General features: G+C 36.8%; 1 protein-coding gene across 3 annotated transcripts; it reads right to left on the bottom strand.

The window, feature by feature from the left end:
• Positions 1 to 6319: 6319 nt before the first annotated feature.
• LOC149184485 (uncharacterized) lies at positions 6320 to 11785 on the bottom strand. 3 transcript variants are annotated; one of them, XM_089417521.1, is made up of 4 exons: positions 10779 to 11785; positions 9357 to 9512; positions 8638 to 9084; positions 6320 to 8213 (listed from the first exon to the last, which is right to left on the bottom strand). In XM_089417521.1, the coding sequence occupies exons 1-4, from the start codon at positions 11106 to 11108 to the stop codon at positions 6996 to 6998; spliced, it is 2151 nt and encodes a 716-aa protein (XP_089273647.1). In that variant the 5' UTR covers positions 11109 to 11785; the 3' UTR covers positions 6320 to 6995. The 3 variants fall into 3 exon arrangements, with proteins under 3 accessions (XP_089273647.1, XP_089273646.1, XP_089273648.1); XM_089417520.1 differs by having other exon boundaries at positions 8476 to 9084; positions 10779 to 11783; XM_089417522.1 differs by lacking the exon at positions 10779 to 11785 and adding an exon at positions 9620 to 10760 and having other exon boundaries at positions 8476 to 9084.
• Between the last annotated feature and the right edge of the window lie 285 nt (positions 11786 to 12070).

Here is a 12070-nt window from a genome sequence, read left to right as displayed (position 1 = left end):
ATAAATCACTTTATTTAACCCCCTACCAATACGAATCCAATACATCTTCTCAATTTAAAAAGCCCCTACTTTCACTAAATATTGTAGGTATCCATTTTTTCATCAACATTTTGTATACCCATTTATATTTATATCCCCTTATTTTCGTTAACAATGGTAAGCAAATTTTGCACTTAGAAAGAATAACTTAAATACTAGGTAGTAGAAAACTTGAAATTTTCAATAAAAAAGAGGCAGTTATAAATTTTTTGATTTACAAATACATAATGTGGAAAATTTGAATGAAAAATACACATATCTGAATTCTCAACTACATCAAACTTCTATTGAATACTAAAAAAGATACACTACAACAGTGCAAAACAAAACCTCTATAACCAGCATAATGGCATGCCTTTCATCTCACTTATAGAATAGGAAGAGGAGAGAAAGTGCAATGAATATGGACACATAAAAAAGCCTATCCGGTTGGACTTTGTCAACTCGTAGCCCTAACCTAATCACCTAGTGCACCATAGTTGCATGGTAAGAGTGCCAAGTAAGTGTCTCCATCAAAAGACGAACTAGAGCATGCATCCCTTCCTTGAGATCTGTGTCCTCTACCTAAGATGGGAATTTCTTATGGATAAGTATTCTAATTGATTAGGGATTTGCACCCTTCTAGTAAGAATAGACCATGCATGCTAAAAATAAGAAAAGCAGAGCTTTGATAATAGAGAAACTCTATCCAAAACTAAAATTGTTGATTTGAAACATCTAAACCGGAATTAACTGAAGGTGTGACATGCATGCCCTCAACATGCATGCACTCTCTTCCAGACAATAGCCTAGTTCACTGTCTCCTGTGGCGTGCATGTTCTTTCTACCAAGCAATAGTCAATATCACTGTCTCCTTCACTTTCATTCAACCTATGAATCATGGACGTAAGGAAAGGTTGAAGGTGCCATATCTGTTGTCTTCTCTGTTGCCCCATCATTAGGAGGATCACTAGTCGAGCAATAGGTAAAAACTCTTAACACATGCATTAAACATATATCATAGAGGTATTAGTAATGTGATGCATGTTTGTTTTGGAGCAAGGTTGCTTGGAGTGAGAGCGGACGCAAGAAGCGGGACCGAGGATTGACATTTTCAAAAGCTCTCGAGTTAGGAGCGATTTTGGGAGCGAATTTTATATAATATATATTTTCTATATTTTGATGCATATATGTCAACAAAAGCATATGATGAATTTGTGATAAAAATACATTAAAACATGGATTAAATGATATAACATCATTCATCTAATAGTTATAATCTTCATCAACCACAAGTCCACAAATTACAAATTCTCATTTATATAGCGTGTAAGGGTGCACATAACCAAAATAACATCGAGTGCAATCCATCTATGAACTTAAAATACATCAACAAATAGACTATGGATAACCTCTAGCATTCAAAAAAATCACGCTGCAACAAATACCTACATATCATCAAAATCATTGCCTATCTTGGGATCTTTGTCATTAATATCACCCTCTAAGCATTAACATAAGATAGAAAAAATGTAGCAAGTCAGGTCAAGATTTTGTTTGAATGATGGGTACATTTTTAGTAGGGTCATGATAGAGAAGTTTGACAACCAATGTCACTAACATCAAGGTACATAGTGGGCTTCATGATCTTGATTACATACGATTTCCATACCCTAGTACATGACAAAATCCAATGGAAACATTGCAATCCACCTAATCCTAAAATCCTGAAAATTTGATAAGTCCACTATATTTTGAGTGAGATCTTAAATTATACTTTCTCCATATTAAATCTAACGAGATTAGAATCACTCTCAAACATCCTGAATCATTTCATGGTAATGTTAAAAATTTAAGAATGTCACTTTTACTTTAAAAATTTAACATTACCATGAATTGTATATCAATAAGTTAAGGTCATATACTCAAATATTAGGCTACTCTAGACCTAATATTATCATAGTATTTTCTTTCTCCTTTGACTCTCAATACTCCCACAATACTTATGAACCTCTATTTCTCCATCCCGGTTGTTTTTTGCCTCTACGTGACCAATGTATTGTATAAACAATACCTTATAATACACATATTGTTATACAACATATAAAAACCCTTTACCCCATATTATATGCTCAATATATTATTTCATTTTTCCTTATTTTTTATGCCCCAATATAAATGCATGTGGTATGGTATTACTTTGTCAAAAAACCCCGCACATCTAACCAACACATAACCTACTTGTCCATGTTTAACAACGACATAATAAAGGTTTCTAAACTATAGAAATCATTAAAACCATGTAACAAATAAATATACCTGTGAATCCAAACCTTACAATATACCATTTACCTATTAAATACATAACAAATACAACTTTGAACACAATACCTAATTATCTTCATAATTTTACAAAAACCACAATTTAGAAAAAAACACACAAATCTCTTGATATCAACCTAAATTTGCTATTTTATAACTTCTACACTCCACCATGCCATTAAATTTGCTATTTTGTAACTTCTACACTCCACCCTGCCATTGTTAAAATATTCCATTCTAACAAATTCTGCACATATAAATTGAATTGACTATATTCAGCCTATTTTCTTTTACAGACCCAAAGAAGATTTCAAAGACACATTTTATAAAGCCTAAAGAAGCAATGGTAAAGAGTTGCACAAACTTGAGCAGAGTTCCATGATCAATCACAACTCTAGTATGGTCTGAGTTTACGGACTCAATATCTGTCAAAGCCCACGTTGCATCAAACTGAAGCTGGAAGAATCCTGCCTTGTAAGAAACTCTACAAGTTGAGGGACCACACCCTCAACAATAATTTCCTCAATTGGAGGGTTGCATTCAATAGAGAAAATCTTCTTGAATTGAGTTGACGATTCTAATTGCAGGATCATCAAACCAGACTCCTGCTACCGTTGCAGCTTGATATGCCTCATTATCACAGAATCTATTTGTTTTAAAGTTGTAACCCATACATATAAATCAGTTTCTCAGCTGTCACTTTCTGAGTATTCATGGTAGCTTCTGCTCCGGCATTAGCAAATTGTCATTGCAATAATCTGTGGTGAAGTATTCGAAGATGATGGGCATCTTCTACCTGCCACGTTGCCTTCTTCCCCTTTCAAACATCAACACCAAAGTTTAGCAGAGATAATGCTTGAGCACAGACGATCTAACTTGTGAGCGTGCACGTGCATTTAGAGAATGCGCTGGGGGCAGTGACAGTGGTAGCCATGTCAGGCGGGATTTTCTGCCCCCACGTTCTCTCTTGGGATATGGTTTCGACATAGATACACTAGGTTGATTACACAAACAATGGATCACATTAACAATTTTACCGAAAGAATATCTCAACTACCTACTAACTAATTACTAATTGGTTGTGAGAAATCTCTCATATTTAATTAGATCTAAATTAGTTGCGAAGAATCTCTCATATCTAATTAGATCTAAGGGAAAAATCTCTCATATCTAATTAGATCTAAAAACTAATTGAAAATTTAAATTTTTTATATAATAATAATCTCCACATGACAATGACTAATAATAATGATAATGACAACCTTCAATAATGATTAAGAATTAACTAGTTGCCAAGAATCTCTCATATCTAATTAGATCTAAAAAAATTAGTGAAGAATTAAACATTTTATATAATGAAAACCTCGGCATCACAATGTCCAATAATAATGATAATAATAATAGCATCACAATGACCAATAATAATGAAAATAATAATAACTCAAAACTGTAAAAACTTCACATTGAATATAGAGTGAAAAGCCAAGTTTTGTGGAAGATGTAACGGGATCACCAACTTGGATATGATGATGGGCAGGATGCTTTTCGGGTGGCTGTTTCTATCTCTGAAGGTTTCGTACTTTTGTAATTGCCCAATTAATTTAGCAACTTTGTCAACTTCCTTTTAATACCTACATTTAAATTAGCAACTTTGTCAACTTCCTTTTAATGCCTACATTTAGATTAGCATTCAATACATAACAACATTTGGTATTGTGGGTTAAAAGTCAATGAAAAAACTGTCAACTTCCTTTCTTGCTAAAATGCAAATGCCTACATTTATTATTAGCATTCAATATATAACAACAATTGGTATTGTAGGTTAAAAGTCAATGAAAAACTCAGAATATTTGTAACCCTTGAAACCACGCTGAGCTCAATTACTGTTGTCCTATATTAATGACAGACTTTCATCTCACATGCATGAATGCTTGTGAATGTACATGCACCCAGTGGTGCACCATGGGCTATTTTCAAAACCTCTATTTGGTCATTGCTCACTGAGTGAAAGGTTGTTGATATGTTAAAGGTTGCATATAGCATCATCTACAATGAATTCCAAAATGTGGTGACAAACTTGGGATCTATTAGACCAACAAACATAGCGCCAAAATTCACTCACATGCACAAAGAAAAATCAAATTGTCATTCGCAATGTTGGTTTTATAACATACCACTAAGATGGCTATTTTTTATAACTAGTCCACTGCAACAAACACATTTTCAAAGTTGGTGATCGATTGGTAGGTCTCCATGTAAACCCACGGAAATAGATTACCAGAGTCACTGAGGAACTGATAAAGATGTTTAGAGTCCCTATTTCTTATTTATTAGTTTGCTCATCTTGCAAAAGATACGTTTCAATACTTCACCCAACAAAATAGTATTTTTAAATATTTTTGGTGCCATAACGTCTTGTTAACTTGGAATACTGTGCTTCTCAAATTATCTTATGTTTTTAAGGTTTCTGTGATATAGATTTGCAGGTAAACTCAGATTACCCACCCTACTTATTGAATGTTGTTGACGTTTCAAATCCTAAAGAGGATCCATATTCGGGACAGTTTGTCCATCCTCAGTTTCTCTAGTAAACAGATCTCATTCCGGATATCCCTTCTGTATAAGGAAATAATGGTTGTTTTAAGATTTGTGGAATATATTTGTAGGTAAACTTGGATTATCCAGAGTGCTTATTGAATGTTGTCAATGTTTTGAATCCGAAGGAGGATCCATTTTGGGACAAACTTGTCCCAAAATGGATCGTCTTTCAGATTCAAAACTTCTACAACATTCAATAAGCATCATGGATAATCCAAGTTTATCTTCTGTTGTTCTCATGTTGGTAGATACAGATGTTTAAGACGATATAATATGTTGTCAAGTAGGCTGAAATATTCTGGAACAACACAGAAGTGACCTTGCAAGTCTAGAATGGAAACCTTCCCATGCCAACAGAACAGTAAAATCATTTATTCTTTTCACCTACTAATGGTTACACTAACAATTTGCAGTTGACATGTGAATGAACAATTGCATCAATACATACAAAACTGTCTGCTTGTCTAATTTATATGGCAGGAATCATGAACAAAGTAATTAATGCCCTTTTGTCTTTATAATTTTTATGACATAGGATTTCCACCATCTCTTGTAACGTAGAAGAGAGATCACCCGGTCCAAAATTCGGCAAGTTGCCTAGACAGGTCTTAAGATACAAGGGATGAATTCTTGACGATTCATTATTATGCCCAGTCATGCAGATAGATTTTAAGTTGTTGCCAAGTTTGGTAGGGTTTGAACCAGATCATACTTTAATAAGTCCGTGGGAGGGCATCCATGTTTTCACCATGGCTTGGGAGGTCTGCACCAACCCCTTATGATGTTCCAATCATGAAATTGTGGTCCATTTGCATAAAGTTACACACACAAATCTAACAGAAAACAGCCAGATAGCAGGACTTCTTAGAAGTGACTGAAGATTAAGAATTTCAACACCTATAGTTTTTCTTCTGAAATCCCTTCTGTTATTTACTCGGCATCTTTGTTGGTAAAAATATTATTCACTTAAATTGATGAAGACAGAAAATATTAAATATAACAGGCTGTTGGAATGTTAGATAAAAAACCAAGTTGCATTGAATCTCAAAACACTGACATGCCAAAACCAGTTGCCAAGATTATTTTGTGTCAAAACGTAGCTCCATGCTTATTAGGCATCCATGTTTTCACCATGGGTGGGAGGTCTGCACAAACCCCTTATGGAGCCCATTTGTAAAAGGTTACACATGCGTCTAATAGAAAACAGTCAGATAGTAGGACTGGTTAGAAGTGACTGAAAATTAGAATTTTCAACACCAAAACCTTTCTTCTAAAATCCCCTCCATTATTTACTTGGCATATTTATTGGTAGAGTTGCCATTCACACCTAAACTGATGAAGACAGCAAATATTAAACATTACAGGTTGCTAAAACGTGAGATACAAAAACCAAGTTGCATTGACTTTCACACACTGAAAAACACTGTCACAAAGCTCCAAACCACCAAGGGTTGGAATACAAACAAGAATTTCACACATGCCATAGCTTTTATTATGGTCATATCTCTCCCAATGTCCTGGCTTCATAAACATTCCCATGAATAACTGCACGTAGCTCTCAGAACATTATTATAAACTGTATACAAGGACTCTTTTCCCTTTGGATAAGCAGTCAATATTTCTAGAGGACTGAACAGCCATCTTGACTGCAATTCCTTTGAGCTAGTCCTGGACAAGTTCATCCTCATTTAAACATTATAACAGTGCCATGATTTTAAACTAAGAAATATGCAATCTCCGCTTCTTGGATGAAGGCAGAAAGCATTATATAACTCAGATTTCTTCTCCTGATGACATCACGTAATATCCTTTGTACTAGCACAAAGGCTAACTCTAGAAATACAAACTTCTTCACTCTTTGCTACTTGTTAGCCCAAATCCAACCGATTATTGCTCTTTCCAACTGAGATTTTGAAGTTCATATGGTGCTAGATTGGTACAATGCTAATGTTCTTTGCAAGCATGTTATATTGTCAATACTACCTGTGTGTCAGATAATATGTAAAACATTCTGCCATGAAAGTAAAATCAATAATATGTACAGTGAGAAATCCAGATTATTGAGCTGTGAGATGAAATTCAATCTGCAAGCGGTGATGTAACGAGATTTTCCCCATTAAGCCCTTTTCCATATCTACTTGCAATTCTCTCAGTGGAAGAGCTGCTAAAAATCCATTGATAAATGCTTTGCAAGATTCCTTCCCTTTACATATCAGCTTTTCGTCATTATCATTTTTGGAGGTCTCAGGTTCTTTTGTGTCTCCAATTTCAACTACTGACCTTTCTTGATTCTGTTGAATTGCATTCTCTGTTCCTGGAGATTTTGAAACCTCTGCAATTGAAGATTTTGGATTCTCTGCTATTGTAGACTTCAAATCCTTTGCTGACACAGATTTTGAATCTTTTGCTCCTGCAGATTTTGAATCTTTTGCTGCTGTAGATTTTGCATCTTTTGCTGCTGAAGATTTTGCATCTTTTGTTGCTGTAGGTTTTGCATCTTTTGTTGCTGTAGACTTTGAATCCTTTGCCGTAACAGCCTTTTCACTGACAGCACTCTTCTCTTCTTCTTTCTTCTGATCTTTTGGTGGCAACTGGTATAATGCTGTCTCCTGATCAAACTTTAAAATGTAGGCCTGATTACACCCTTCAAACAATCTTTCCCCAAGTGTATCTATTATGTAGAATGCTTCCTTTTCAACCTTGAGAAGGAAAAAATGGTCATTCCAGCTGACTATGTAAATCTGTGCCTCATTATTTTCACTCTCTACCATATTTGCTTTGGTAATCTCATCCCAAATATTGTCAAAAGACATTGCTCCTTGCAGAAAGTCAAATGAATCTCCCATACCTTCAGGCCTAAAGAAGCCAACAAAGGACTTTTCAGGAACTACAGATAAAGGCCGTATCTTAGCCTGTAATACTGTGTCCAAATCAAAGTGTCTATCGGGAAATCTCTCTTTGTAATCATCAACCTCACAGAGTCCCCTCCATTCCTGAGATCCTTCTCGTATTAGCATATCATATTGTGATTTGATTGGCATAGTATTTGGGTTACTATGCAACCAATCAGCAATAACAGCTACCAGGGCAGTACAAGCACTCTCACCCGCAGCCCTTTCACTACGCTGATCAATTGAACCAAAAAATACTTGTGCTGACAACTTCATCTGTCCATCTCTACTAACTATATCCTTCTGTTCCCAACTGCCTATTGTGAATTGATCATCTCCAAACGCGGAAATGATTGTATTCACTCCATTTTTACCCTTATCATCCTGGAATTGAGAAACAAGAATTTGCTGTTAGTTTCTGTGCTACATTTTGGACAACATTCTAAGGGGTTAAGGTCGACGTTGTAAGACAGATATAATGAGAACAGAAACAGAAGAATCGGTAAACAAACAGAACTGTAATTATGTTGGCAATGGAAATCACAGGTATATGATGCAAAAACAATGTATGAAAATGGTGTGGACAGACTTTCCAGAGTATCAACCAATTCCTTTTCATTTGATTATGACAAGAGAGAGAACTCACGAAATAAAAGGGATCATTGGGAGAGCCTGATATTCGACGATGAAAGTCAATATCATCTCCCCCCTCCTCTCCATATGCCTTATTTAACAATGGCTCTCCCCTTGCTTTTGGGGATGATTTAAAACTGAACTTCCTTTTTTTCCAGGAAAGAAGTTTACGCACTGCAGGTTGTTGACTGGCAAGATCAGAGTCTGGAGAAGATGGCTCATCAATGAGTTTGGGGAGAGAATCAAAACTTGACCCTGAGTTTGTCAACTCATTGTCTCCATTTTCATATTCTTCGCAATCCAGATAAATAGGGCCAGCAGAAAGATTTGCTGCAGCCAAAGTGTCATAACTCCCAGAGATCAAATCATCCCCATCCATCGCTTCATCCACTTCACCCTCTTCAGTAGATTCAGAGTCAAATAAATCAGCAGATTCACTTTCTTCACTGAGTGGAGATTGTTTGCAAACACTTCCATCCTCGTCCGAAAAATATTTATCGGGTCTCTTGGAAGTATCCTTTTCTGACACAAAAGGTATTATGCATGACAAGGGGACTAGAAGCTTTTGAACGGGGTCAAATGGCTCCTGGTCATTCTGAAGATGGATGAAGTTCAGAGTTACCTGCATGAATCAATTTAAATTTTGAAGTCACTTTCAAAATATGTATTTGGAAAAAATTGATGAAAAGGATTTGCCTACAAAAGTATCCCACGGAGAAGAAGCCAAATATTAGTTCTCTTCTATTTATGAAGAGCAAAATATAGATTTAGGGGCATTGTCTACAAATTATCTTGACTTATTTTTTAGAAATGGAAGTTCAGCATAAAATAAACAATGAAGATCTCTAAGGAAGAAAGATCCCGGGGGTTAGATATAAAGTGTGACAAACTCACCACAAGTGCTGCCTCTGTTGTTGCACCTCCAACACAACAAGAAAATGGAATCTTGTTGGTTTGTGCCATGTTTTTCCCATATGAAACAAACTCCGCAATGTTAAGAAAAGCTGTCCCTACAACTGACAGTTTGCTATTCAGATCATTTTCCGGGGCCTGCCAATTTTAAGATAGTTAGGTTGAATGAAAAGACAACATTAAACGTATCTACAAAAGACAAAAGAAAGTGCATCATCAATGAATTTTCTCCCCTGATTACCTACCAAGCAACAAAATCCGGTTAGCACAGATGAACCACGTCCATAAACAACAATTTTGATCATTTTCTCTATCTCTCAACAGCATCCCTCTCAATTTAAAGATCTACCTTTCTATGGACAATTACAAGAACCAGGCTGTCATGTTATATTATCAGATCTGAGAAGCCATTTGTCCACTACAATGAAATTTCCATTTGACATGAGATTTTGACTCTGATTTTGAAGTCGCTAAGATCAGGGCTCAGATGCCCCTGTGCTTATTAGACATCCAATTCTCATCGTGGTTTGGGAGGTTTGTAATGGGCACGCTTATGAATTGGCAATCATCATGGCCTAGTTTCTTAGGATTCCACTCACAACAATGCCAGTGACCCAGAGAAACCCCAAATCATGATCTCCTTATAGAAGCAAAGACAAGCTTGAAAGTGAACACCTTTTGAGCTACAACACAGTGACCCAGAGCACTCTCCAAATCACCCTTGCCTAATATAAGCAAATGCATCCATCCTAAAAAGCCCCTAAACTACGGAGTAGGTATTCGATTGCATCTTGACATGCATGTCAGATCAGATTCTGAGATATAGGTCTCCGTGACAATTCATTTCTGAAATTAATCTTTTCAAGAACGAATGCATCTTACTTTACAATCTCACAATGTGGAACAACACAGAAACAAAAAATCAGAATCATTCTGCAAACAGACTCAAAACAAATATGCACATGCATGGGCAACAACTAATTAACAAGATTGTAGGTGTATACAACTGAGCTAAACTGAACAAAATCAAAAGAAATTGTGGGATATACAAGTGAATACAATCAAATGAAATTGTAGGCATGTAGAAGTGAATCCAATCAAAGGAAATTGCAAGCGCATTCAATTGAATCCAATCAAAAGAAGATGCAGGTATAGACAACTGAAGCCAATCAAAAGAAATTGCAGGTATACACAAGTGAATTCAATCAAAAGAGATTGTGGGTATACGCAACTGCATCCAGTCATGAAATTGTGGGTATGTACAACTGAATCCAATGAAAAAGAAACATGCATTTTACTTGCCATCGATAGATGGCACGTATGAACCCAGATATCAATTCCACAAAGCTAAAGAAAAAATTGTTCTACAAAAACCAGACCATGATAAGAACATTGAGCACTCACATTGATGACCTCAAAGGCAACATCCCACCGATGAAACGCACTGCCTCTGAGCATGGTAAGAACACAGGCATGATCAAAGCTCTCATTCCATTCCACAGTACCCTTATCCCCAACAGTCCGCATAGCAGTACAGTTTCTCTCAACGCTTCTGAACCTGGAACCCAATTTGCCTCTCGACCCCTTCCATTTAATATGAACCATCAAATTCAACTTGTCCGAGCCACCATTAAGACACAGCCCTTCAAGCTCATGCAGAACAAGACCCAGCTGAAATTTCTGAGTAGATAGAACAGGCCACGGCATCCATTTCATCATCTTGGCAGCCACCATTGCTATTACCTCCTCAGATCGATCCACTTCATAACCCACTTAAAACCTTTCAACAAACACCGGTACTTATCAAACTCTATCACAAAAGCCCAGCACTGAATTCATGCAAAATTATTGAAATCAGCAGGGCTTTGTCATGTGGGTAGCGATGGATTCTCGTTATTTCATTGCCCAAATCCTTGAAATCCTTTCATGCGTTACATTTCTCGTCATCATCGATACCCAATTCAATTACTCAATCCCATGTGGATTACATAAAAATTTGCATAAAAGCTCAGGTTTATCACAACCCACTTGCATAAAAGCTCAGGCTTATCACAACCCACTTGCTTTCTCTTGAAAAAATGCTCGTCCATTCCCCTGCCTCTGCAAAATTTATCGGTAAATCCTCCAAGAAAACCGCTCGCCGAGTCAACTCTCCGTAACCACAGTTAACCCGTGCATTCAAACACCATCATTCGGGATATTTTGGGGATACGAGGGCCGGATATGGCGTTACTGGGAGTTTTATTTGTAATAAATGGCCGGCGCGGCTAGTTGCTTGGAACAGAGCCAGCCGGTGGGAATCGAGGGCTCTCGTTTACCGGGAACCCTGAATCGCGGTCCAGAGGGCTTGGCCGGCATTCCGGAAATCGTTGGGTATATTTGGCGTTTTGTCGGTTGCAGACAGTGTGTATCGAGGTGGATTTGCAGCCTGGCGTTGAATTTACGAGGCTGTTAACGGAATTTCTTGGCTTTATTTTATTTTTAATTACTTCCAAACATCTCCGACGCCGACGTCGGGGTTTGCGCTCGTCCACGCCCGTTAAAGCGACGGATTGTAATCTTCCCAACTCAATCTGACAGTGTGAGTTGTTACACTCCCTGTTTTAAAAACTATTTTTGCATGTCCTTTTCTGGTTTGAAGAATTCTATTTGCCCATGGTGTGCCCACTCGTGGCATGAATAATTCCATTTTCCTC

This window comes from Pinus tabuliformis, chromosome 3_2 (genome assembly GCF_031772625.1).
Source record: "Pinus tabuliformis cultivar Carrire ecotype Pingquan chromosome 3_2, CPIR1, whole genome shotgun sequence".
In the NCBI taxonomy this organism is placed as follows: domain Eukaryota; kingdom Viridiplantae; phylum Streptophyta; class Pinopsida; order Pinales; family Pinaceae; genus Pinus; species Pinus tabuliformis.
Note: the sequence above shows the minus strand (reverse complement) of the source record. Positions and strands in the feature narration are given on the sequence as shown.